Source organism: Dinoponera quadriceps, unplaced genomic scaffold, assembly GCF_001313825.1.
Source record: "Dinoponera quadriceps isolate SergipeBrazil2010 unplaced genomic scaffold, ASM131382v1 scaffold1846, whole genome shotgun sequence".
NCBI classification, from domain to species: domain Eukaryota; kingdom Metazoa; phylum Arthropoda; class Insecta; order Hymenoptera; family Formicidae; genus Dinoponera; species Dinoponera quadriceps.
This window is the reverse complement of record NW_014556140.1, coordinates 486,295-513,033: the sequence shown is the minus strand read 5'-3', so window position 1 is coordinate 513,033 and position 26,739 is coordinate 486,295. Positions and strand designations below refer to the sequence as shown.

The following is a 26,739-nucleotide window of genomic DNA, read 5'->3' as shown; positions in this document are numbered from 1 at the left end:
AATCGCACGTACAAAAATGCGGTAGGAATTTTTATCGGAACGCTGCTAATGAAATGGGACGGTACATTTTATTCTCGTTATTCATAATTATATGTAAGTACGTTTTTATTACAATTTTTCTCGACCACCCTCCATTATACGCGTTAGAAAATATTGATGATGTTCGGGTGATGTCGTTTCGGATTATTTTCTTAAAAATAAGACAATCTCTTTCAAAACAACTCCAATTACACTGTAACATATAAACTCCGATTACATTCCAATTGCTCAAAAGTCATAATGTTATGATAAACTTTGATAAGAGAATAGAATCGTAGTTGCGTGATATCAGCATAATTGACATGGTGAAATACATTATAAATCTAAGTATGTAATTTTACATATCACTTTTCACGCAATTGTACGCACTTTTTACGCATTTGTACATTAATACTATAATTTTGCACACAGAAGTGCATAAAAATTATACGCTCGGATTTGCCGTGTAATTTTTATACACTTACGTGTGCAAAATTATACTAGTAACACATAAATTACAAATACGTAAAAAAGTAATTACATATAGTGTATAAAATTACACATATGGATTTGCAGTGTATGTAATACAAAGTTTAAAATCGATTCCTGTAATGGTAAAGAATTTTAAAGTGGCGAAGAAATGTCAACCAAGTCGAGGATTTCGTGTATAGGTGAATTCTTAAGTCGGCTCAGCATAACGGTTACGCAGGCCACGCGTTAAGATTTTTTACTCATAAAGTTATTAGTCGGATATACGTTGAGCATTGAAACGAAACGAAGTGAAATTGAAATGATGTAATTTAGGTGCGAGAGAACTTGTAAGTGATATCCGGTATCGTAAAACACTGTTAATCACTATCATATTACGAATCATTTTCTAAAATTTTCAATTAAAAACTTTTATTATTCTTTTGTTAGTATTTCTTAATTTTTGGATTTTGTCAATTTAAGTGTAATTTTGAATTGCAATTCTTTTAATATAAAATTAATTAATATTTCATGATTTACATTCACAGCTCATTTTTAGCAGTGAAAATGCCCACGCAACTGTAAACGTGTGGAAGCCGTATGGACGTCCGTTCGGAACAGAATTAGTTTCGCAATTTAATCGCAGAGATTAATCCGTTTCATTTCTCCTTATATATACCTGTAGCGTTTACATAAACTTGATATTTGTCACTTTCGAAAGATCTAGACCAGCTTTTCCGGCCGGTTTTGACTGTAACGTGTAAATCAGATTCTTGACACGATTATTTCGCATCGGTATTTCAGACACTATCTTTATACGCGAGTAAAGCCACTTAAAAATCAATCGTGAAAGTAACTTCGGACTAGGACGCATTTTGCGCATAAGTGTTAAGTATTAATATTATAATTTTAAAGGCTTGGAAAGATGATTTTTTTATTTTATTTACTGCGGTTTTTACGGTTTCCTTTTGCAAAAAAAAATTGAAGAAAGCGGTTTTTCAACTATAATTAATTATAACTATAATTAATACAAATCAACCAACTTGTAAAGTAGCGATAACTGAAATTCAGATAACACGCGAGATTCACCAACGGTCTGTACGCGAGTATGAAAATGTTTGAGATAACGCAAAGATCTGGATAGTCTACGAACGAATCAAGTATATGAATAACACATATAATGCCTACTAGAAACTTTGATATTTAAATAACTATTTCATTTCTTATAAATATTCTATTTCATATTTAGAAATAGAAACCAATGTATTCTCAAACGATGTAAAGGAATATATAATTAAAATCGTGAAGTAATTGCTGGTTCGAGCTATGAAAATTGATATCTCTATTTTAGATGATAAACTCTTATTGAATAACAACAGTAAAAAGTTACACGAGCAAAAATGATAAGCGGAATAAATACAAACGATTTTTTTACAAATATAATCGGTCATAAGTAATGGGAGGGAGTCGCCTGTGAGAATAAAACCGTGAACATTTACGTAACTGATTATAAACTTCAAGACGTCAAACAAATTATCATCTGTATTTCTGATATTATGTCCGACGGAAGTGTTTCTTATTACCGAGCTATTGTTTGCAATAACATATTTTATTAATGATCGTATATTTTTATACTGAATTGATGCAAATATCACTACGTAATAGAAAATAATCGAGATTATTAAAGTCGCATTTATCGCAAATAATATACAGGGTATCCGAAACCTTTCCGCCAAGCACTAGTGTGAAAGTAGGATAGATTAAACTGAGCAGAAAAGTCATGCGGTTATATCAAATACGTCGTAATTATGTCGTAAGCGTATTTTATTGAGTAAATTACGTCACATATTTTTTTACTGCGTATAGTAACGATGGTTTTAAAAGCTCGAAAAAAATCCAGTTTTGTCCATTTTTCTGCGTTTCTTTTGCGGTTTTCTTCCGCGATAAACATGAAAGAAAGCATTTCTTTCCATTTTCTCGCATTATTTTCAATTTCTTTCTGCGGAAACACTGAAAAAAGCAATTTTTTTAAACCATGATAGTAACTCGTTTCTCTATTAAATATTTATCGTAAGGAAAATAAGTTCCTAGCTAACAAGATGACATCAATGTCATATTAATAATGTTTTCTTGACATTATGCAAACGTTATAAATCATCAGCAGTTCTACTGGCAGAAAAATCAGTTCTGTTGCTAAAAATCAATATCAAAATTAATTAATTTTTTCTGTGAAGGAAAATATTTACTTTACTATATATTTACTAATTATTTTTGCAGACATGCGTCTGCTTAAATTTACAGCAGAGAATATCTACAGAAATGTTTATAATTAAGATAGATAGACGAAGAGAACTGCCTTAATGTTTGTGAACAAGTTATGATAATTGCATAATATCTATCTCGTCAATCGTTCTTGCTACATTCATTTACATTTCTCTGTTTTTAGATATGGCCATTCGAATTTTTAACATGTGATATAATGTGTTTTAACGAATCTTAGCAAATTAGTGATCCATCGCAAATTTTATTAGGCAAATTTTAATTAGGCAAACTTTCCAAATATCGATTTACATAAAATCTTGTTTATTTGATTATTCAGTTCTCACCACGATAAGAGATGTACGAAAAATAATCCAGTAATGAACCTTAAATTAGCATGAACCTTAAATCAATCTTTTAAAATATTGATTTTACATGGATTTTATGAACATTTTGACATAATATTTTATAAATGTTTTTAAACTGCTACTTGATAATATTATATTTTTAAATATTAAATTTTTTAATATTAAATATTAAATATTAAATAAAAAATGTTTAAATATTTAACAATTATAATGTAGAAACATTATTTTTAATGTTTCGGTCAAATATTGTCAATAATAAAAACTACATTAAGAACTACATATTTGAAAACGTTACATGTTACAAAATATCATTGCAATAACGTTGTGTTAACGATTTATTTATGTTTACTAAAAACATAACTAATATAAATGAAATATGGAGGAATGTTAATTTAAACAGAAGCGACTATGTATCAATAACTCTTTTGGACAGTTCCGATACATATCTTTCATATATTCATATCTCGATCATAATTTATCTTGCATGACATAATCGGACATCTTCCTCGCGTGAGTCAGTTTGTTTTCACGGACGCGGAAAAGTGTCCGTGGAAAAGTGGCTGCGGAGTTTACCGGGAAGGGAACGAGCGTCCTGTGACATACAGATAAGAATAATATGCTAATAGAGTCGACAAACTCGCGTTGAACGGCGTTTAACTGTCGACGTTTGACTCTACGAGCACTTGATATCGCGCGGTCGTATGTCCACGCGTCTTCAACCGTGAATAAGATCGAAGCTCGAGACCGAGATCTATTCGATAATCGATCTATAACAATAATCGCACGTGCGATATTGCGATTAGTAATTTTCACGCGGAGATAACTCTTTATTCCGAGGATTTCTCAATGCGGCTGATCGGCTGAAAAAATAAACGGGGAGCGTTAAATTATCGGCCGGTAGCAACATTAAACACAAATTTACCACCTCGTGGCCAAACATCCGCGGAGATTCGATTTCTGCTGGAGGAAATGGCCTCTTCTTGCGTGAAATTTGAAATTTCGATTATCGATCTTTTAGATCTCTCAACTGTGACGTCATTAATTTACATAATAACCAGATTATTTTGTATTCGTTTCCAGAACTCTGAAGTCAAGGCGACCAGACGAGGAAAACTGACGTGCAAGCGAGAGTAATCAGGTCGCAGCCATGAAAACCGCGCTCACGCTGCAGCAATTTAAAAGTGAGTAATTCCTGATTTACAAACTGAGAGCACATGCGCCTAATTGCCTTGCGACAATAATTATCCGCGAGACGTCATCAGATTGCGAAACGTTTTCCGAGTACTTGACTTATACCTACCTTTGAACTATATAATTTATATACATTACTAATATATATATTTAAATATTTATTACACATTCGCCAAATTTAACTCTCACTTCTAACAGCTGAATTAGCAATCTCGTGTGGGCAGAACATGTTACACTTCTTATGCAGCTCGTTATATTATAAAACGTGACGGATATCGTTCGCACAGAGATGATCTAAGAAATAATTAAAATGAACGACTTTTTTCTAATTATATAAAATGTATAAATTAAATTTGCACTGCGCTCTTCGCAAATGTTTCGCCGTCAGAACACAGCATCGGGATGAACCCAAGTGGAAATTTTAGTCCCACATTAAGTCTAGTTTTACAGTTTTCAGTCCTAGTAGTTCTATATAAAGTCTTCAAAAGACTTTTATCATACTCCTTTGATGCTACATGAAATGAAAAGTTATTGCCGTTTTCTCCACTTGCTGACTTAATGTAGAACTAAAATTTAGATTCTGAAAGTCTAAATTCCGAAATTTTACACAACATTAAAAGAACACCTTTTCTTTTGACGCTACGAATGGGAACTTATTTCCATTATTTTCACTTGAAGGCTTAATGTTTAAATTAAAGAATTAAAAATTTTTATTTGGCAAGGCAATAAGAGAAAAAAAGATAAAAGCATACTTCGACAACGTGAGACGCGCAAGCGATTATTTACGCAACGGAGAAAGGAAAAACGGCCGACTCAAGTCGGATCCAGTTTTCTTCAGGCGAACGAGACGAAACGTTAATAAATCTTCTATAACAAGTTTTATTTACTACACGCTGCTCTACGCTGCTCTGAGAACTACCTGGCTTCCTGCAGTCGCGGATATTGCATAGTTCTATCTCGAAGAGTTTAGAGATAAATTCGCGTTAACTAATGGCCGTTTCAGTATCACAAAACTGCTCGAGAAGCCACGCGTTGTTACCCACATCAAACACATCTCTAAGTCACACTTTACATGATTAAAGTGTCTGGAATAGGCCATCCCCCGAAATGTATAGCTGGCATTTTAACGATGGGAATTCTCCGATTAGATCTCGGAGGATCATCGTCGTAAAAATTCGTCTTTTCCTTTTAACATGAGCAACTTTGAATAAAAAATGAGAGGTAATTTGTATTCGAATGGACATTACACTGAGAGAAAAATGTATGACATTTGGAATTATAATGCGGCATAGTCAAGGAAATCATAAATATATTGAAAATGACTGATAAATAAATAAATAAAATTTCAGGCAAGATGATCATTCGCCAACATGTTAAGAATAACATAATTAAAAAGAAATAATAAATTTCTATTCAGGAATATGAATAGAAATGTATGAATGGTTCTTTGTTCTAATATTATATATTATAGTATATTTTTACTAATACACTGTATTTTATATTATATTTTACTCTCATTTTAGTTTATGACAACCATGAAATATAGTTGCACGAATAAACGTCACAATTGTTACGACTATAAATTCGCTTTGCTTTATGTCAAAGTGAAATTACAATTATTCCACCCATATATTTTCTTCTCTCAGTGCGATTACGCATTTCATCTTGACGTTTTGTTTTTCAAGCGTCCGTAGTTGAAAAGCCCGTTCCAACCGACGAAAAGTCGAGGCTGCGGCACGTTCGGCGAAGCCGCCTGTAAAAAATTAAGTACAGGGATTCTGTGTAGGACTTCCTGCGAAATTCAAGATCACCTGGCGACAGCTTCGGCTGCGCGTGTTCGTGTGTGCGATCTCGCAAATAAATTCACGGGCAACCGGTGCGGGCGTGATCTTTCAAGGCCGAGTCCCTGAAAGGGCGTTAACCGTGAGTTATGGGGAGAGCGGTCGAATATTAAAAGACTCGAGAAAGGTCTGAACAAGGGCGCGGATCCTCTTTTATGTGCGCGAGGCAATCGACAACCTATCTCACAGCGGTCATCAACGTCACTCAACTCCTCGTTGATAGCACTGCTCGGTATCATTGTTGGGCCGCTGAATCGGAGATTTCGAACGAGCGCGACGACCTCGATTGGCTCCTCTCATTACTTAGCTGTAGATAATGTGGAATCCGAGTCAAGGTAAGCCGCTATCGCAGAGGTTATTCGCGCGAGACGCGTGATCTATGTTCCTTGATAACACCATATCCGGCGATCATATTACTTGGAGATCACAATGTGTCGAGTTGAATCCAATTGTTCCGGACAGACAGTGGATATTGGTAAATCAGGCGAAGAGATTCGAGAAGCTTCGCGAGGAGACGCGAGGAGTGATTTCTAAAATGTTCATCCTAAGAATCACGGATCTGCTCCGTTCTTGTTTCGGACGTCCCGTCGGAGAATCAAGGTGTACCTCGTTCGACTACGTCCATCAAAGAAATCAATCAATCAACTATTGTAAAATTCGTGAATTACCAAAATTAAGGAAGCCTCCGCTTTCCCGACTGTGAAATCTCCATTCGGGAATTTCAGGAAGGCGCGCAATTTCTCGGTTTCCTGGAACGGTGTGACAATCGCGACTTAGGGAGTCGTGTGCAGAAAGTGCGAGGGGATAACGCTTCAAAGTCCAAGGAATACGTTCCCCGGGGGGTTTTTCAAGTGTAAATTAAAAATACGCTTTAAAACGTGCTTCTCGGAAAGATAAGAATGAAAGGATGTTTGCGATAGGCCGTGACTCGTACGCGTGACCCCACGGATAGACATTTTTCCAAGGATACTCATTGCTTGGTAGACACGATCTCGCGTTCTCGCGCAGGCGAGGCTTTTCGGCGTTATATAATAATACGTTATTTAATAATAAACCTATCGATCGCGCGTCTCACTGGACTTTTCCCAAGTCCAATTTTTCCTGACCCGACTCACCCCGGTCACCTTGACAAATCACGAGAAGGTCGTCGTGTAACGCAAATGAGTTCCGTGCGTTTGTACAAGACGATGACGACGATGGTGCCGATTGCAATTTCCGCTCGATGAAAGATTCGCTCATCTCGCACGAGAGCGGGCGAAGTCGAAGGTGAATGACAGACCGGGCACAAACGTGCCGAAAGATATCGTTTCATATCGCGTGCGGAACGCGTGTTAAACGGAGATGCGTCAGAGATGTTCAATATTTTCCTCCGGGTCTCTCACACATTTCCGAGTGCCGGCGAGTACGTGCTAATGCCAGGCTCGAAATGTCCGTTGTGTTTGCTCCCCCATTATTTGACCGCGGAATTAAGAAGAACTATTAACACTAAACCTACCGACATTTCACGTATACCTAATCCTACCATGAGCGGTCAAATGACCGCTTTAAAAAAACATATGTATCTTAATATAGAAAGAGATTTTAGCCAATTGGATAGTAAACAAAATATTTTTCTGGTGCTACAATAAAAACCCGCTCCCCGCTTTTCTATTTAGAAAGTTTGATTTACCTTTATGCATTTTCAGCACATTTTTTACAAATTACAGCATTTTGTATTGCACATTTTCCACATACGTATTTTTTACATTTTATACAAATTTTGTTAGTCTTATTGACTTTACAATATCTTATTTGATAAGATTTCCGTCCAGAAGAATCTGTAGCTGTGTTTATTATTGTTTTTGATGAACATTCTTTGCTTAGCTGTCTCTCCTTCTGATATTCGGTCTCAAGCTCTTCTGCCAATTGAAATAAAAATTCTTGCCTCTATATTTCTTCACCCGTCGTTTCTTTATATAAAATCCAAGCATTTATCCCGGCTAAATCTAAGATATTGAAAAATACCTATAAAGGCCATCTTTGACATTTAGATTTTATACTATATTTTCTGGCCATTTGATCGGTTACATCTACACCGAATTTTGTGCTATTGTAAAATCTAATTGTCTCTGGTATACGGGTGTCACTTTTTTCAATTTCAACGGATGAATGCATTGAACTAAGTATCAATACTTTTTTATTGGGTTTAGCTTTATAAATTGAAAGAATAAAATCATTCGATTTGTATAATATTGTTGAGAAGCGTGTCATACTATCCTTTGCCTATCTCGCTAATTTTGGTAACTCTCTTTTATTTCTGCGGATAGTTCCAACAAGCGTAGTTTTTTTTCCAGAAGTTTACTCGCTAATGACGCGCTTGTAGAAAAATTGTCAGCTGTTATATTTCTCCCATGGCCCGTATATGGTTCTGCTAATTTCAAAGTTACAAACTCCCCAAATGGGACCGATGATTCTCTCCCTTCATCTTTTCCCAAATATGGAAAGCCGTTTACTATATATACTTACTACTTACATCGGAAGCTAACCAGAATTTTATGCCAAATTTGTCCGGTTTGTTGGGCATGTATTGAGTAAATCTACAACGTGCTTTTGTAGGAAACAATTGTTCATCTATAGCAAGATATGCTCCTGGTTTATAACAGTTTTGACTGTTTTCGATAAATTTGTACCAAACTTCAGAGATCAAAGCGAACTTATCGTTTTGTAAGCGTTGGCTTCGTTGATTTTTGTTGTCAAACCGAATAAATCTCATGATTTCTGTGAAGTCATTTCGGCTCATAGTTGTCGAGAAAAATGACGGACCCCATTTCGTGTTCCATAAATATGATACATCCATATTTTTAGCCTCATATGCGCCGCGTGCATATAGAAGTCCAATAAATGCATATAATTTTGCAATAGATAAATTCCATTTCGTTTTCAACACTCGAAATGCCTCTAATTCCATATATTTTCTTACATGTTCAATCATGTTATGATCAATAATCAAGGAAAATGCTGACTCAACTCTGCCCTTTATAATATTTCGTTTAGCGTATCCTGTCGGTCCTGATATTTCCTTGAAAATATAATAAATCGGTGCTCTTCCGCGATTAGACCCTTCTTTTATTTTTTGCCAAACAGTTCCGTCCATAGCAGTTTCAATCTCTTCCTCATTTTTACTTTCGGAACTAACTATAAATCTCTTTCTTTTTTGTCTTCTTCGTATATTCAAAATATTCTCTTCGTCCGTATCGCTGTCAAATAAGTCACAATTATTTTCTGCTGTATCATTATCAATATCGGAAACTTCTTGGTCATCTTCCGAACAATCCTCGTCGATATTATTTATTTTGTCTAATAAATTGATATTCCTCGAATGTCTTGACATTTTTGGGGATGAATATACAAATGATAAAGTAAAAACTAAAATATAAAAATATAAATCAAACGGGGCAAAAACATTGAGACCAGAAATAAAAAAAAACAATTGTAAATCATACCACAAAATATTGTTGGCTCTGTTGACTTTGTCGAAACTATCACTTATACCACGTAATAATTTCTATTATACACTGTGAAATTTTGATGCTCTTTGTTCGGATTGCAAGACCGTACTGTCGTACAAAGAACGCTATGCATTTGTTCCAATCGCGCTATGCATTTGTTCCAATCGCGCTTTCCAAAGAATATAGTCGTAAATAACATGAATTTTTCAAATGGTCAAATGACCGTTCGTGGTAGACTAGACATGCTATAAATTTTTTTCGGAAAGTAAACAATAAAGAAAGTTGTGAATATTGAAAAATGGGTTGTATGTATATTATAGGAAATGTCAATAAGCTACATGGTAATACAGTAACGTTGTATACGAGAAATTCTAAACGAAATTTCAAAAACGGTCATTTGACCGCGCATGGTAGGTTTAGTGTTAATTTACGTCAACTAGTTATGTTTGTCTTATAATTTAGCGGGGGTTAAATATTTAAGAGATAAGTGAGACGCGACTAAACTGTCGCTCTCCGAGTGTCGCACGGACGGATGCATTTAACGAAATCGAAATTTTTCGCGTTTTACATCAAACATGCAGACAGTTTTCATTTGTCTGCATTTTTGTCCGCAGATATCGTTGTTTAATATCCGAGTGGTACGACTGAGAAAATGTCGCGATTCGATCGATAGATAGTTGATCCGTACAATAGTAAAAAGTCTTGGGTTAAATCTAACATATTTCACATGTCCTAAATTCCACTCAAATTCGTGTCTTAATTTAACACGAGGTGAAGTTGTTGAAAGTCAATACAAATATCATGTTCAAAATTAACACAAAATTAATACGTTAATCGGCATTGAAACAGAAAATGTGTTATTTTAACACTTATTCATGTTTAAATTTGATAATGTAATGATAATGTAACGCCGTGCGTAAGTATGCGTGTATAACTATTGATAAATTAATATGAGGAGAAAGGCGTGCGTAGATGGCGTGTTGGTGATTAATTTCTCCAGACAGCAGGGAAGCGACTATAAATAATTTATAATCGTGTGAGATGAAGCGGGCTTACTGATCTGACAAAATGATCGAAAGATACATTATAATATAAGCGATGTTCGCGCTCTGTGATGATCCTTTTCTGGCCAAGAAACAAACAATCACTATTGTACATGCTTATCATCATTTTGTGTGTTTCGCCGAATGTTTTGTGCCAGATTTAAAACAAAATTTAACGTCGGCTCCGTGTTCTATATCCGGGTTTTTTTCGACATGCGTCAATAAGATACTGTTTTATTTAAATTCAAAAGTGACGCAGAAATGCCGGCTCCTTTAAATTGTGCGACCAACTACCTTAATGATAAGAGGAATCGAATCTTAATTCACGACACTCCAAAGGAACACACTTTATTGTTAGAACGATGTATACACGAAAAGAAAAAAAGATTAGAGTGAATAGTCAAATTAGTTCTATATGTGGACATCTGAAACTTTAGCAGCATGAGTGATCTTAATATTGCTGCAAAAACAAACTTCTTTACTGCAGCGGCAAATGTACTAAGCGCAAGTCATCTAACATGATAACATTGATAACATTTGCACTTAGTACATTTGCCGCTGCAGCAAAGAAGTTTGCTGTAGCGGAAAAATCTATTACTCTAGCAACAATTAAAATTATTTACGTTGCTAAGGTTTCAGATGTCTACATATGCGAGTAATTTCGCCATCATAGCAAATCTTTTTTGCCGTGCGAGTAATGCACGATTTGCTTAACTCGTTTTTAACGCGTCACGAGTAACGTAATACAGCGATCGATATAATGATATGACGAGTACGGAACGGAAAAAAACGACGTATGCGAATATAAGCATTAATTGATCCGCACAGCAATTATTAAATTTGCATTCCCTCGATGCGGCATATCGTGCGTAAATGGTGCACCGTAAAAAGCACGATCCACCGCCGACGAAAACACCGTCCCTTATTTTCTGCTTGCAGAATGCATCATCTCATTTATAGTGGGCATCGCATGCAGTACCTTGGCCTACGTAATTTACGTCGTCGATCCCGTGAGAGTGATAATGGAATACGTAAGTGTTTTTACGCTGTGAAAGATCAGATCGCAAACGAGCAACACGCGCGAACAACGTTTAGAAGTGTCTAAATAATTGAGAGCTGCAGATAAAATATGACGAATTTATTGTTTGTAGAATATGCAGATGAGACCGAACTCGTTTATCTTCACGCTGTGGAAAAAACCACCTCTTGATGTTTACATAAACGTGTATGTATTTAACCTTACCAACCCGGTGGAGTTTTTAAACGGCAAAGAAAAGTTGAAAATTCAAGAGATCGGGCCGTATGTCTATCAGTAAGCACGTTTTACATATTAAATATGCTTGATTAGTAATATCTAGCTAGTCAACATTTTACAATATATTCGTCCATTTTCTAGAGAAATCCTCGAGAATATTAACATCACGTTTAACGACAATGGCACTCTAACTTTCATGCCGAATCGAAAGATAGTCTTCATTCCTGAAATGTCAATTAGTGATCCGATAGAGGACTTCGTTCATGTCCCGAATGTACCTTTGCTGGTAAGGAAAAATTTATTACTTTTGTTTCTTGAGCAATACTGACATTAGTTTACACACACACACACACACACACACACACACACACACACACACACATATATACACAAATTTTAACTTTTTATCTGTATTCGAAATAGAATATAGTGAATATGTGTTCTCGAATGGTCCGCTAAACACAAATTCAAATTATCCAAATTTGGTTATTGAGACACAATAAAAAAAAATAGCGTCATAGAGATGAAAAATACCAATTTTAAGGGTTTTCACGAAGTTGTAATACTGGTAGCAGATTTTTAACCAAATTTAATTTTTAATTAAATTTCGTTAATGCTAAAGCAAAAGCATTGATTTTCAGCTTTTAAATGTATTTCGTATAGTTTCGGTATGATTTCTCGTTTTCAAGATTAAGCTAAAATTGAAAACGTTGGTTGAAAACGAAAAATCATTTTGAAACGATGCAAAATGAATTTTAAAGCTAAAAGTTGACTCTTTTGCGCATTAACAAAATGTAGGAAAACATTTGCAGTCGGTGCTACAACGTTATAAATCTCTCAAAATCAACGGATTTGCGTTCAGCAGACAAGAACCATTCGGGAACACCTATTATCATTTCGGATACAGAAATCTCGGCTGATATAATTCTTCGTGATTAATTGCAACTGCTGAGTTTTTTCCCTGCGTTCTTGTGTTAATCGGAGACATTGCGTAGCATCACGCATAGAATAGATAAAAACGTAGACGCCAGATTTTTTAATTGTAAGACCCTGTTCACGTATGTCGATTTGATTGTTGCGGAGCTCAGCTCCGATTCAGAACGATAACTGGCTTATGTTAAAGTACACGCGTTTCTTTCTTGAAAAACTTCGTGGTTCAAGTGTATATTATTTAATTATATTGTGCAAGATAATAATAATATGTGTACAATATACTCGTAAAAATAATAGCAATTATATATGAAATTTAACGTTTGCAACTATATTGAACAAATATCAGCCAAATATATAAATAAAACTTTTGCTATAGACTTTGTACATGATTCCAAGAATTACGAATACGTTAATATAAATATGTTCACGTAAAATATGTTCACGTATTCAAATGGGTATAATTCGTAACGACAAGAGTGAGAATTTTTTATTACTATTTAATCCGAAATTTCCAATACTCGTGAAAAGAAAGGTCTTCCTCATATTTTATCTCGTCCGATTACAAATAGCAATAATATTCTACGGTTATCTCTCAACCGTGAATGTTTCACAGAGACGTCATGTGTCCTGTTAATTAACAATGTATACGCTAATCCGCTCGTAAAATAAATGGTTGATTTGATTATCGAATTGATTCTCCTAAGATAGAGTTTTGTTCGCATGCGATTGCGAGAATATTTCTTGACTGTAATATTGTGATCGCAGTATTAAGAACGATCGCTTCAGGCAACTTTGTGCCCCGAGTAAATCGTGCCCGAGCCCTGAGTTCCGTGCACGCAACAAAGTTATTTTAGTAGTCGCATTTTATCGCTTGTATTTAACTAAACTAACTCTTAATAGTGAGTTGATTATCTATTATTAATAGCAGCTGAGAAAAAGAGATTTATTCATCTTAAGTTCTATATTATTATTCATGTTTCTCGGAACATTTATCTTGGCTCGGTCAAAATATCTCGAGGCGATGGGTATTACACTTTTTTAAAATACTTAAGTAATTATGCGTATTTTTTTATGAACAAAAACAGTAAACATTTATTATAGAATAAGTGTGTGTGCGTTAACGTACGATTCTAGTTTTCATTAATTATGCTATTAAAAAATATATAAAAATATATATTGCCTCTTATTACAATCTTATTATCATTATAGATAAATAACAAATCGAAAGCGTATATACTTATCAAGGATGATAATTTAAACATCTTTATGACGGAATTTAGAGGGGCTTCATTAAATTTGAATAATTACAGATTGATTATTTTGATTGATACATCTTGTGCAACTTGATTTAGGATCTATTTTGCCCGACGTAAAAATCAAGCACATTCTATGTTTCATTCTTTGATGTATACACTATAACAATATCCATTTATTGTCTCATTTCACTTGCTGATTTATTCATGATATATATTTATTTACGATATATATTAAATGGCGCCTATTGAAATAAAAAACAGCGTGTAGTTGTACCTGCTGGCAATATTATTGGAAAATGTCATGATCGTCAAGCATGATCGTTATATAACTATTAGACGATGAAAATGCAGCGAAAAAAGTTGTTTTCATGTCAGCGCAGCGAAATAATCCGGAAGGCAAAATGTAATTCTAAAGGCGGGTCGTGTGCAATACTCGCGATGTCGTGAGTAGCGTGAATTATAGACCGCCAATATACAGTAACGTCACAACATTAATATTAATAACATACGCATGTATCTATGATTGAAGAAAGATGTGTATGGAGAAAATTAGCGAAACTTACTTAGCAACATTAAAAACAATTATATACGTGAGGCAAGAGTCATAGTCAAGTGTTATATAGTAACGAATATAATTATAGACAACACGATTGAAGTACACGAAAGCGCAAAAATATAAATTTATAGAACCACGTCTGATGGAAATTTTTCACTATACGACTGCATTATATTATTGCATATTAAGAAGATATATGATGTTTTTCTTGTTGCTCGTGGCACTTTAAATTTTTTTCTCCGCTACATGTTCGAAATACATATTAAAACTTTACGCTGATCCAACGCAGGGTATCTCATCCACTCTGCATGATGCCGGATTTCTGGTGAACTACCCGTTGACACGACTGGCGAACATGTTAGACTCGAAACCTATCCTTAACATTTCGGTTTACGATTATTTGTGGGGTTACGAGGATACAATGGTAACACTGGCTAGCGGCATCTTGCCGAACTTCATCAACTTTAAGAAATTTGGCCTTATGGACAGGGTGAGTTAAACGACACGTCTCTATTCTGCCTTAGTATTCACGTAGCCATAAATAAACATAAACGTATACGCGTCAAGACGTTTCCTGCTGCATCCTTTTTATAAGACTTTTAACTCACGCCACGTGTATCGTAAACGACACGTGTTCCAAAGCTTGACAAATATATTATTATTATTTACGGCTTTTTATTATTATTTTCCTGATTCATTTTATTTTGTCTCTTTGAAAATATTATTTTATCTCTTTAACTTCTCTATTGACGATAATACCAGTTGACGTCAGTTAGAAGTCGACTCCAACGTGCATTAAAAAATATACGTGACTAGGAAATGAGTTAAGCAAATCAGCGAAATGCAAATATTGTTGTTGAAACTTTAGAATACGCATATCAGAACTAATCGTATTAGAATATATACATGTATTTTGCAAAAATACTTAAGGTGATATTTTTTCCATTATTTTCTTACCATGAAACACAACAATCTACTTATCTATTTCTGTGAACGCAAATCCATCTTTTAAAATCTCGCAAAATATATTGCAATTTGCATATTTGTTTGAAAATACAACAGTTTTCTTGGAATTGATGACGCATTATTTTGCAACGTAATCGTCACAAAAATAGATAAAAATTAACGGATTACGATCCTCTTTTCTTCTTTCTTTCTTTCCGTCTCTTCACGAAGACTGGATTAATGTATGTACCACCAATAACCTGCATATATATGCGAAAATTACATTCTTCTGTGAGTTCGAGATAAAATTTTACTTTATTTGATAACTAAACGAAGATATGAAAGCATACACAAGCTTTAAGTCGAATTTTTTAAGATAGTCAGGATTCACAATTTCCTTACATTTGATTTCCTGTGTTTCTTCAACTGTCGAGGAAATCTAATAATTCATGGGAAATAAGGACAAACATAATGTACTTGGCGCTCATAATTATTCAACAGAAAAACAACGTTTCATCGTTCGCGTTTAACCAGTTTAACGCTCATCGGCGAATGCGATGTATTCACGATAGCCCAGTTTTCAACGAAGCGATTAATCACAAGTGCACAAAATAATTACATCGTATTATTGCATCGCAAAACTAGGTACAAGAATTGCAGTTTTGTTAGATTGTGCGTTTACTTCATCGCGATTGCTTTTAAGTAATTGCTTTAAACCCGAAAGAGCAAAAAGTGAAAAGGACTGAATTGAATCATGGAATAAAGTCAAGGAAAAAAGAAAAAGATACAACGAATTTACTTAATCTAACACTTTTTTTTCTGTGTAATAATCAGACTGTACTCTTACTTATATACGCATAACTTGAAATATTGAACAAGAAAACATAGATATGAAAATGTGCATGAGAAATGTATATACATTGATGTTCGCATTTCTACATAAGTACGAAATGAACATGCTTATATTACTGCGAAGCATAATAGGAAAATTTAGATCATACATAGCTTAGAAAGTTTATTCAATTCTTTTCATTGCATTAGCCGCAATTTTGAATTTTACAGGTCTCCGTCGAACCGTACGGCGCCTATTTATTAGCGATTACAAAATTTTCTTTCCTGTTTTTTTCTTTCATTTAGCATTTAGACACGATCTTGCACATAACAATGCGTCATCTGTTGCCCGTTGTCACGTATAATTGATTGTCATGTATAATTGGTTTGAACCTTGAACGGGAAAAATATACGTTCGAACCTTGAATGAAACTACACGGCGATCTTTTATGTGGCAGAGGATATTAATTTCGGTAACTTTTACGGGTCACGAAAATACACGTATCCGTTTATATACAAGGTTTCTCGATGTTTTCTGAATTTTTGTTTACAACAAAGTATCGTAAAGACGAGAGTTAATCGACGCAACCATTGCGTGCAACTAGCCGACGAACATTTCGAGAACAATTCAAATGCGTTATTTCGAAAAGAACGAAAAAGAACAGATCGGCTGACTTGTATGCACAAATATACAGCGAACGAGCGGAGAGCTATAATTGACTTCGAACGTTGACTTCGTGCTGCGGTTATTAACAAATCATGACAACGATCTTGCTATGCACCATCGAAGGTTGCAAAAAAGATCTAGGGTACTGAACGAAAAAGAACCGGTTTTCCAATAAGTAGGCGCGTTGGTCTTCGCAACATCGTAGAATGGTTTCTTTTGTTTCGAAAAACCACAGAGCCAAGAGAAGAGACCAACGGGATACTGCGAGCCGAGCCGTTTCGATCGAAATCGATTCGGGATTCACTCCGCTAATTGAATAATGTCCCACCTGAGCGAAGAGGAAAGAAAGAAAAATAAAATCCACGTGAGCATAAGCACACGCGTTCTCTACGCACAGCTAGACATGTTTAATGCCGCTTGTGTAATTATTAGCGGGTCACGTGAGAAGTGGCGAATTTTTACGCGAATTATCGCTGTATAATTTCGAGGATGTCGTGTCGTTTAATTGACACGATTTTGCTGGATTTCTTTCCTCGCGTTTTTTCTTCTTCTAATTATACTAAGAATCAGTTGAAAAATTCATAGTTAGTTTTGACACCGAGCGAACCTTTTGACCACAAATGTAGTCGGAAGAAGCACCTTTCCAATAAGTGTCACTATAATGTCGGTGATAATCATTTTGCGCGTTGTTACTATAAAATATATTTGGCGTCGAAATTAATCGTAATTTTTATCAGTGTAAAAATTAACGCGTCTCATCAACTCGGTGATCTCGGCATGAATGCGCGTGTGACTACTTGAGATTTTCGAGTTGCTCGTTCTGCCACAAGAGTTCCTCTTTCCGCTGTATTCAAAATACACAGACTGAGAGAAAAAATAATTGGAGTAAGTCGGATAAACTCCCTATATTTTACAGACAATTTTAGTCTCAGCTGTCCTATCCCTTTTTTAACTTTAACCATATTAAAAAATAGTCAAGGCAATTATTATATATTAAGAGAATATTTTCCTAGTAAATGTGTGTAGTGCCAATGATAATAAACTTAGATGCATGTTGCTACTAATATTTTTGTGGTTAAAATGAAGAAAGAATATTGCTGTCCCTGAAAATAACTATAATTTTTCTCTCGGTGAGGTTTTGTTCATCGCGACGAAAATATATCACTTCTCAAAACCTTCGCAGCATCACGAACTCCAAACAGGTTCCGAGTGTGCCGGCACGTGTTTGTGATATCCATCACGTTTCCTTTATGCAGAGACAATTATACACAGATACTTTATAATCCGTGACGCAATTCTCCGATCGCGATTATGCAGCAATTCACGCAAAAAATAGAACGCTCGTGTCATGTGTGTAGTCATGTGTTCCGAACTGCTGTTACTTTTCGCAATTACAAGTCACGCCGCGATCCTTTCACTATTTACACACGCTCGTTTTAGAGTTCGCGAGGTTAGTGTTAACGACTTTTAGTGCCGCATGGACATTCAAAGCGTCAGACGATTTTTCCGAGCACGCTTTCCTTCACAAAGTGTTGCAACGAGTCTTCAATGATTCGTTGTAGTAGAAACCGGCAGGACGTTGTTCATTTTTATTGATCTTGTGTTTTGTATATTACTGGCTAATAAATTATTTTATTTCTGTAATCATTGTATTACTAGCACCTAATGATTTTGAGTAGTGAGTATAGAGATGCTAATAACATGGAGTAATTCAATGATAACCTAATGGTCTATGATAAATTGATCTATTATACAATGATTGATGATGATGACAAATTATTGATGTGAAGTCTGTCCTAAAAATAAATTATACGAAGTACCGCACCTCGTGATTGAAACAGTCAGCATAATAAAAGATGTAACACTTTTTTCTCAGTGAGTTTCGTAACGCGCATCCACCTTGTATGCTTCAACTGTTATTAAAAATTTTGTACAATATATACGAATTTCTGGAAAAAGAAATGGAAAAGAATTCTGGAAAAGAATTTCCGGAAAAGATGGTCGACGATCTTGCAATTTCTTTATATTTATTTCTTAATATTTCTTAATATTTCTACGAGTCTCCTTTATTATCTTCCCATTTTTCATTAAAACCGTAAAAATAATTTGGTTGCTAGAATTATAAAACGTGATATCGGAATTCATTTTCATACCTGTGATATGTGTAAATAGGACTATGATCAATTATTTCAGCTTCGGTATGATCTTTTCTTAATTTCACATACCTATAGATCGTATAGGTCGTGCTTCGATTATAACATACTGAATACTACTGTATAAACATGAGATTCTTCTAATGAAGATCATACGAATCTAATCAATTGTGGGAAAGAGTACGTATTTTCTCGGCGAGAGAGAGAGAGATTTCTGCAGGATGTATTTTGTGGTGGAAATTCGTTGAAGATAGAAATCTATGCCTGTTTGTTCAGATGTACGACGAAGGGGAGAACATTGTGACGATGCACGTGCAGAAGAATGTCGACATGAAGAATGAGAAAGGCAGATACTTCAGCATCGACAAGTACAACGGCAGTCCCGGATTGGCGCAATGGGGATATATCGACACGGAAGACAATAAGACGCGAGAAAAGTAAGAATGCAGTCTAAATCATTTAACTAACAAGAAAACACCGTAAATTCGAGATTACGCAGAGAAATAACAAATTTTCATCCGACGAAGAAATAAGAAATCAGATAAAGTAACATTAGGCAAAACTTTTACTGACGAGAAGGTGATGAGTTTGGGTTAAACTAGATTAACCAGCGGAGAAGGGCGAAGCCCCTATAATCACCTGTACATCATCATTCTTACATCAAACTATATCTTTCAGGATTGAGAATGAGTGTCACATTTTTCAAACTTCCTTTGTTCGTAACTTTTTAATCAACAATGAGCGACGGGGCGAACGGGCACGAATTACGCATATCGTTATTTATATCGAATCGCTCTACATACTTAACAAAAGTTGATCTAAATCGAAGAGTTCGCGATATTCCCTTGTAAGTTATACCGCGAAGAGCCGTTTTTCCAATCCGGGAAGTAACGCAGACGGTGCAGACACGTCGCATCGTTGTTGTTCGAGTAAAATTTTACGCCGATCGCTGGATCCCTCGTCTGAATGCAAAAATAGACTTAACGGCAAAGTGAGCGTCTGCGTCTCGTTGCCCCGGTAAGTGCTAAGTGACATTTCCAAGGGCCTCGTAAAAGTCTGTTTTATTAAAAATTAAACAGCGCGTTAAATTGAGACAGCATCGACGGTGTGAACGAGAAGCGCAAATAGAATTGCGGGAATCAAATATTGTTCCGGGAAGTATCGAGACGTCGGTACATTCGCTGAAAGTCACTGTGTTCTTTTTTTTTTCGCGATGCCGCGATCGCACCCGTAATTGCGATCAAGCCTTTGCTATAATGCATTACTCACTATGTCCGCTTGCCTTTGATAAATAAACAGCGTTATATTTTATGCATATCAGTAATTGAAAAAAGACACGTCAGAGCTTGGGTTTTCTCTCCTTTTCCAACTTCGCGTAGGAAGGAATAAAATGACACGAAGCGCTCGTTGAAGAATCGAACGAATTAACATTAGAATCACGAATGGGTCATCGTTCTTTTCACCCGCCTCTTTTTTCTTGTAACAACGGAACACGAAAAACTAACAACGTCTTGGTTTTATCTTGGCCTTGCAGAAATACGGTCTGCAACACGCTTCAAGGCGCCACGGAATCCTTGTTATTTCCGCCGAATCTGGACAAAAGTGCCGTTTTCAGACTCTTTAGGAAAGCGTTTTGCCGACCGCTGCCGATCATATTCAGGAAAGAAGTCGAGACGTACGGTCTGTCGGGGTATTACTATACTCTCAAGGATGACTTCGCCGATCCGGCCGAGTTGAATCCGGATAACAAATGTTACTGCCGTAACAATATCTGTTTGAAGAAAGGACTGATGGATTTAACGCCGTGTTATTACAGTACGTATTCCGATAACCTCCTAGTGAGAAATAAGAAGTCGAAATGATATTGAAATGGTATCGAAATTTGGTCAAAGGACGTAGAAATACAATATCGATTCGAGATCCGGGTCGGTTTCGAGAAATTTCTGACGTCGAAATCAGCTCGATTTTGAACAATTCTTTACATGAAAAACAGCAAAAAATTTCGAACAAGTTTTGACATCGAAACCAGTGTGAATTCGGTTGGGACCGTGAAACTTGAAAGGATCTACAGTGTCTCTAGAAATCCATTAAATTTTTAGTTCTTCCCGGTAAAAAACAATTTGTTGAATCGACGTCAAATCTATATCGAATCGATGAGTCAATTGATATCATGTTACTAATGATTTTACTACCGACACTCCTGTCGGAGTTCGGCAGTCATTCCGACCTCCCCTTAAGGCAACTCGAAAATGAGTCGAAATTCAAACGGACGTCGAGTTTTTCACTCTTATCAGCGCTTCGAAGATTCACCTGTACCTTTGCAACATTGTCTCAACGATACATTTAACAATCGTTAGGAAATCATTAAATATTCATATATACAGACACACCAGATGTTGTACGCCCAATTTATGCGAAAGTGAAATATATGAGACGTATAAAAAAAATTTATTTTTACGTAAAGAGATGATGTAACATTGAAATAATCGAATTATACTTCTATTCGCTTACGCAACACTGCCACATTGATGTGAATTTATGCGGAGGTTTCACTTCTGCAGGTCATTCGCCTTGTGTTCATCGTGAATACGACGCTTCTTATGTCGCCAGGCGCAAATGCATACTTAACAGCTCCTAAAGAAAAAGGAGCGAAAAATAACCGCAAAGGTGCTGATGAATTTATTGGTTTCTCTTTTTATTTACAGAAATTCCGGCGGCAGTATCGCTTCCTCATTTCCTTAACGCCGATCCGAGCCTGCTGGAAGACATAGATGGCCTTAGTCCGAGCATGGAAAAGCACAAGTCATACTTAATAGTGCAACCGGTAGGCAATGATATCATATTAAATCAATTAGATCAAGCAGATAGCAGAGGGGAATATTCGCGATGCGTTCGGGATCTCATATAGCACAAATGTTCAAAGGGCATCCTAGATACATCCTGGAATGTTCAAATATCCCTGGGACATCTCTAGGATGTCTTTTAAATATTTACGTTGCATGGGGTATTTCATGGCACTTGAGAGAGAATCAAGAAGACGCTTTTATGCAATACCACATTTTTATGTTTCTTTTAAAAATCCTAGATAAAATATCCTGGATTGAATTTGTCGAATTTCGGCCAAGTATATCATTTTGAAATTTTGTTCAGACCGTTGCGTTGTAATGAATCATCTTAGTACAATCGTTGCGAAATTTCTCGGGACTTGGTCTGTCATAAAACTGCTTATATAACAGATATATAAATCACAGTCTACAGCCTTGAATAAGTAGCTGCCTTACATTACGCTACTTCATTCATTTTCGCAATGCTATCCTTCCAGACACTCGGTATACCTCTGTACGCGCACTCGAGGATGCAGACGAACCTGGTAATGCAGCACACACGTTACAACTCCAAGATCACACCTTTCAATGGCAAGGTGATACCATTGTTCTGGTTCGACGTGGTAAGTAGAATCTCTAGACGCGCTTTCAGGCGTGTCACTTAGCTGATGATAAAAAATCTCGCCCTTCTGGGCGAAAACCGATTATCTCTGCCTCTATCGCTTTCTCTAATTTCCTTTTCTTTTATCGCTCCCGTTGGTCGAAATTTCCAAAGCAACGCATGTTACGACGTTTCCATGAGAAAATTTCGTTGCGTAATTCGAAATAACGTAACGTCGAACTGATATGCGGCGGAATTTCCTGCAAAATTATTAGCTATAACTAAATATAAATCGAGTGTTCGCCTTGATTCCATTTCACGTGACTCGTTTAACTCTTGCATTATCAACGGAATATTCACATCGCAATCGCATTATGTAATCGCACATTAATTTTAATCGCGTTCAGTCAGTCAAAAAAGTCTGGTTCAACTTATCGCTTTCCTCGCTTCGCAAACGTGCCATTTCTTTTACAATGGAAAAAATAGTCCGTGTGTAGAAATGCTGCTGCAGAATTAGCGGAAGTATCATAGACAATGGGAGGTGATCAGTTGGTCGATGAATAACGTATTTCTATTACACTTACACGGGAAAAATCTTAGTTCCTGCAACTGTATAGGGACCACATGAAAATTCGGCGACGAGAAATGATGTCTCTGTCACTGCGACTGAAAATGTCCATAGCCGCATTAAAACTCAATTGAGATAACTAAGGTGCGATTGACCGAGGAGAAATCTACTTCAAGAATCTTTTTGTTCCTACAACCGATGAAGTTCAACTAAAAAATTAAAATGATATATCATGTTACGAAATATCATTGTAATAACGTTGCGTTAATGATTTCTCGGCTTATACTGGCGTATATACGCGGAATCGTATGATCTGTTCTATCCCATTCACAGTGAATGAACGAGCGAAATTTTGTTTTTTCAGTCTTTCACAAAAATGCCGACTTCTCTATTGATCATAATCAAATTGGTGGTGCAAATACTACCGATCGCGCAGATTATGTTGACATGTCTACTCGGTATCGTCGGGGTGACGGCGATAGCATGGTCGCTCGGTAACACTTTAAAGCTCATCAAGGAACAACGGCAAAAACAACAGGAAGTGCCGGGTCACGTCGAGTCCGACATAAAAATGCCTTTGTACAACGGCCAACACGCTTCGATCTCTATTCTACCAACGATCAGCAAGATCACATCGACGACAGATCTATTTAGTTAACTCGGCATCGGTAGCGCACACATTTTACGCACACGCATAGTTCAATATCAACGAAATACGGAAGATCACCGAGATGTCCCGATTTTTTTTTCACTACCTGCGATTGACGCGCGTCCCAAGACGGTTAGAAGTTCGGAAGCGAAATCCCCCATATTTAATTGCGATTATCTTCTGTAATCCGCACGATCGCACGACGGAGTGCACTGTGCATCGTCGGCACAGATGGCGAGAGAAGAATTTAGACAATGATCTTTTCAACTCATTTTCCAAGAAAATTGCCTTATATGTAATTTCTCGGCCAACTATGATGTTTCCTACGCCACTGCTTTAGAAGCATTTTCATTTATATTAAAATGAGTTCAAAATACGGGCCAATATATATATGCAATTACACACAATTTACACATAAATACGTATGTATGCTTCATTTTCAAGATATTTTCTAATATTATGTTTTTAAGGGGGAGGGGAGGCAAAGGTTTTCTATTTTGAATGGCTATCTTGAAGACTATTTTTATGAATATTTTCCTCAGGAATGAGAACACGTAGGATAACAGCATTTACAATAGTTTACATTTACAGTAATACTGTATACGCTTACTTATTTATGTTTTAACTTTAACAAATTTAATTGTTAAGATGTTTGGATAGCATATTGTGTGGATATTAATTATTGAATGTAGCACGTTGAAGAAGCTCGCTTGCACCGTCGTTACGCGGCTTCGCCGCTTCTATTGATCTGAAACAAACGAATCTAGAATGATTTTAATCTGTACAAATGTGGCTACTGTCCCAATCACAGTTAACAGTATAGCTCAATGTTTAACGAAATGGCGATCATTCAAATATTAATACCGAATTTCATTATTTTTTCGACGTTTCCGAGTTGCGAAAAAAAAAATTGGAGAAGATATATTATTATATAAGAATAACATCTTATAAGAGGGACCAATTTCGGCATTAAACGAGCACTTAGAGAGCGCCTACAATTTTTATCTATCTCGTGTACCGAGTTCTTTGAATTTATAAAATACCAAAGAGTTCGAATTTCGGCAAATCGCTTTAGGGAAACTATATTCATAAGACTATTAGAATTGAAAATATATAAGGAACAAAAATCGATTTTTTTGACCCGTTAAAGTAGAAGAGCTTCTTAAGTTCACCACTTGGAAATTGTAGACGAGCTCTCGGACATTTTTATCGAGAAATGCGATCTTCCGTTTAACTTTAAACTTATCGCTCAATAGAAAGATTTTCTCTAACAATTTTATGGTGAACATATTATTTAGATTAATTAAGGGCTGACAATTTAATTTTGTACGAGAAATAAGCGGTAATTATTTAGTTTATATATTTTAGTTTATGTATTTAGATTATCTGGCAATCGTAAATTGTCGGTTTCACGAGAAAGAGAGAAAGAGGAATGTTGCATTTTTATCGTTATTAAGTTAAAATATGTAGTTTATGAGTACGCGGAACTAACATAATTCCTTAGTTATGACGGCTCAAATATACATACTGAATAATATTAGGCTCTCGAGCGATCTACTATCAAATGAAAACATAGAAAGAATCTATAATCAAGTGAAAACATATAAGAGCCGAATGCAGGATGTTGGTACGAATAAACTTATATTGGAGGATAATATGTTTGACGGTGTTATCACACGAGCTGACGGATTTTCAATGTACGCGGAGAATCTCCTTTCTACATCAAGTCAAATCCGTATCCCAATTATTTAAGGGAGATTATTGCGAAGGAAATTCCCCGCGTAAAACGTTAAAAGTCTGACAAATTCCTCAGCGCGTGCGATATTACTTTATAGATTTCTTTCTATGTTTTGAAATATACATATTTAGTTTACTTTATTTTTACGTAAAATTACTGAGATATTATTACTAATAATGTAGATTGTTACCTTCTGCGTAAATTTACTTTATAGCACGAGAGAGAAATAAATATTAGTTTTAATATATTTTTATGTAATTAAAGTAATATACATAAATTAAAAATATTTCTCGAATCGAATCTCACAAAAATAGAATTCCTTCTGCCGCAATGATTAATATGCAGCATTCAGATTTAACACTTTGCGGGCCGCGCATTTATCGAAGCGCCGTTACGCTGCCGCCGGCGAGATTCACGCAGGTTCTACTGTTCGCCAACGGTGATATTTACGCAATTTTTCGATACATAAGTAGTTGGTATATAATTATTAATAAAGAAGGCACTAAAATAACTGTTACACTATTTTTATTCCAATTATATTGGTATTGGCATTTTGAGGGATATCTAACGTAAGTTTCCTATATCTGAAGGTAGCGAAAGACAACCTCAAACTGACAAAACAAGCGTCTGCGAAAAAAGATTTTAATAATAGACAGTCTGTTGAATTGGGAGAGGAAAACAGTTGAAAACAATGTTTCCTGATCGTCAAACCATCACGCCAGCGTGATAGCGGCCGATAACCGTTGGCGAGCAAAAGTCACGCCAGTGTGACAGCGGCCCGCAAAGTGTTAATATTATGCTGAAATCGATTTTCGACATTTATTCAAGTTAAAAAAAAACATATCTTTTTTTCTCATTTGTGAACTAACTATAAGAATCTTTAAGCGTCACAGCATAAGTAGAAAAATAAAATGTGATAGAAATATATATATTTTTGTATGAAATATCAAAACTTTTGTTGTCGATTTATTTGAGATTCCTAAATAGATAAATGCAATTAAAACGAGCAAAAGTAATTATCATTCATAATTGCACGTGGTGTATTTTATTTTATAAGGTCATATAAAATTTTTTACATAAATTTAA

General features: G+C 35.7%; 1 protein-coding gene across 3 annotated transcripts in view; it reads left to right on the top strand.

Moving 5' to 3' along the window:
* LOC106746947 (scavenger receptor class B member 1-like) overlaps nucleotides 1-26,646 on the top strand; it is a 39,524-nt gene extending 12,878 nt beyond the window's left edge. For 2 of the 3 annotated variants that reach the window (XM_014624131.1, XM_014624130.1), the window contains exons 2-11: nucleotides 4,194-4,294; nucleotides 11,616-11,707; nucleotides 11,828-11,988; nucleotides 12,073-12,217; nucleotides 14,966-15,166; nucleotides 19,549-19,709; nucleotides 20,807-21,087; nucleotides 21,978-22,096; nucleotides 22,595-22,720; nucleotides 23,631-26,646. In XM_014624131.1, the coding sequence (XP_014479617.1) occupies nucleotides 4,261-4,294; nucleotides 11,616-11,707; nucleotides 11,828-11,988; nucleotides 12,073-12,217; nucleotides 14,966-15,166; nucleotides 19,549-19,709; nucleotides 20,807-21,087; nucleotides 21,978-22,096; nucleotides 22,595-22,720; nucleotides 23,631-23,924 (1,614 nt within the window). In that variant the 5' untranslated portion in view covers nucleotides 4,194-4,260 and the 3' untranslated portion in view covers nucleotides 23,925-26,646. The remainder of the gene's footprint in view (nucleotides 1-4,193; nucleotides 4,295-11,615; nucleotides 11,708-11,827; nucleotides 11,989-12,072; nucleotides 12,218-14,965; nucleotides 15,167-19,548; nucleotides 19,710-20,806; nucleotides 21,088-21,977; nucleotides 22,097-22,594; nucleotides 22,721-23,630) is intronic. The other variant, XM_014624129.1, reaches the window with a different exon arrangement.
* Nucleotides 26,647-26,739: the final 93 nt, after the last annotated feature.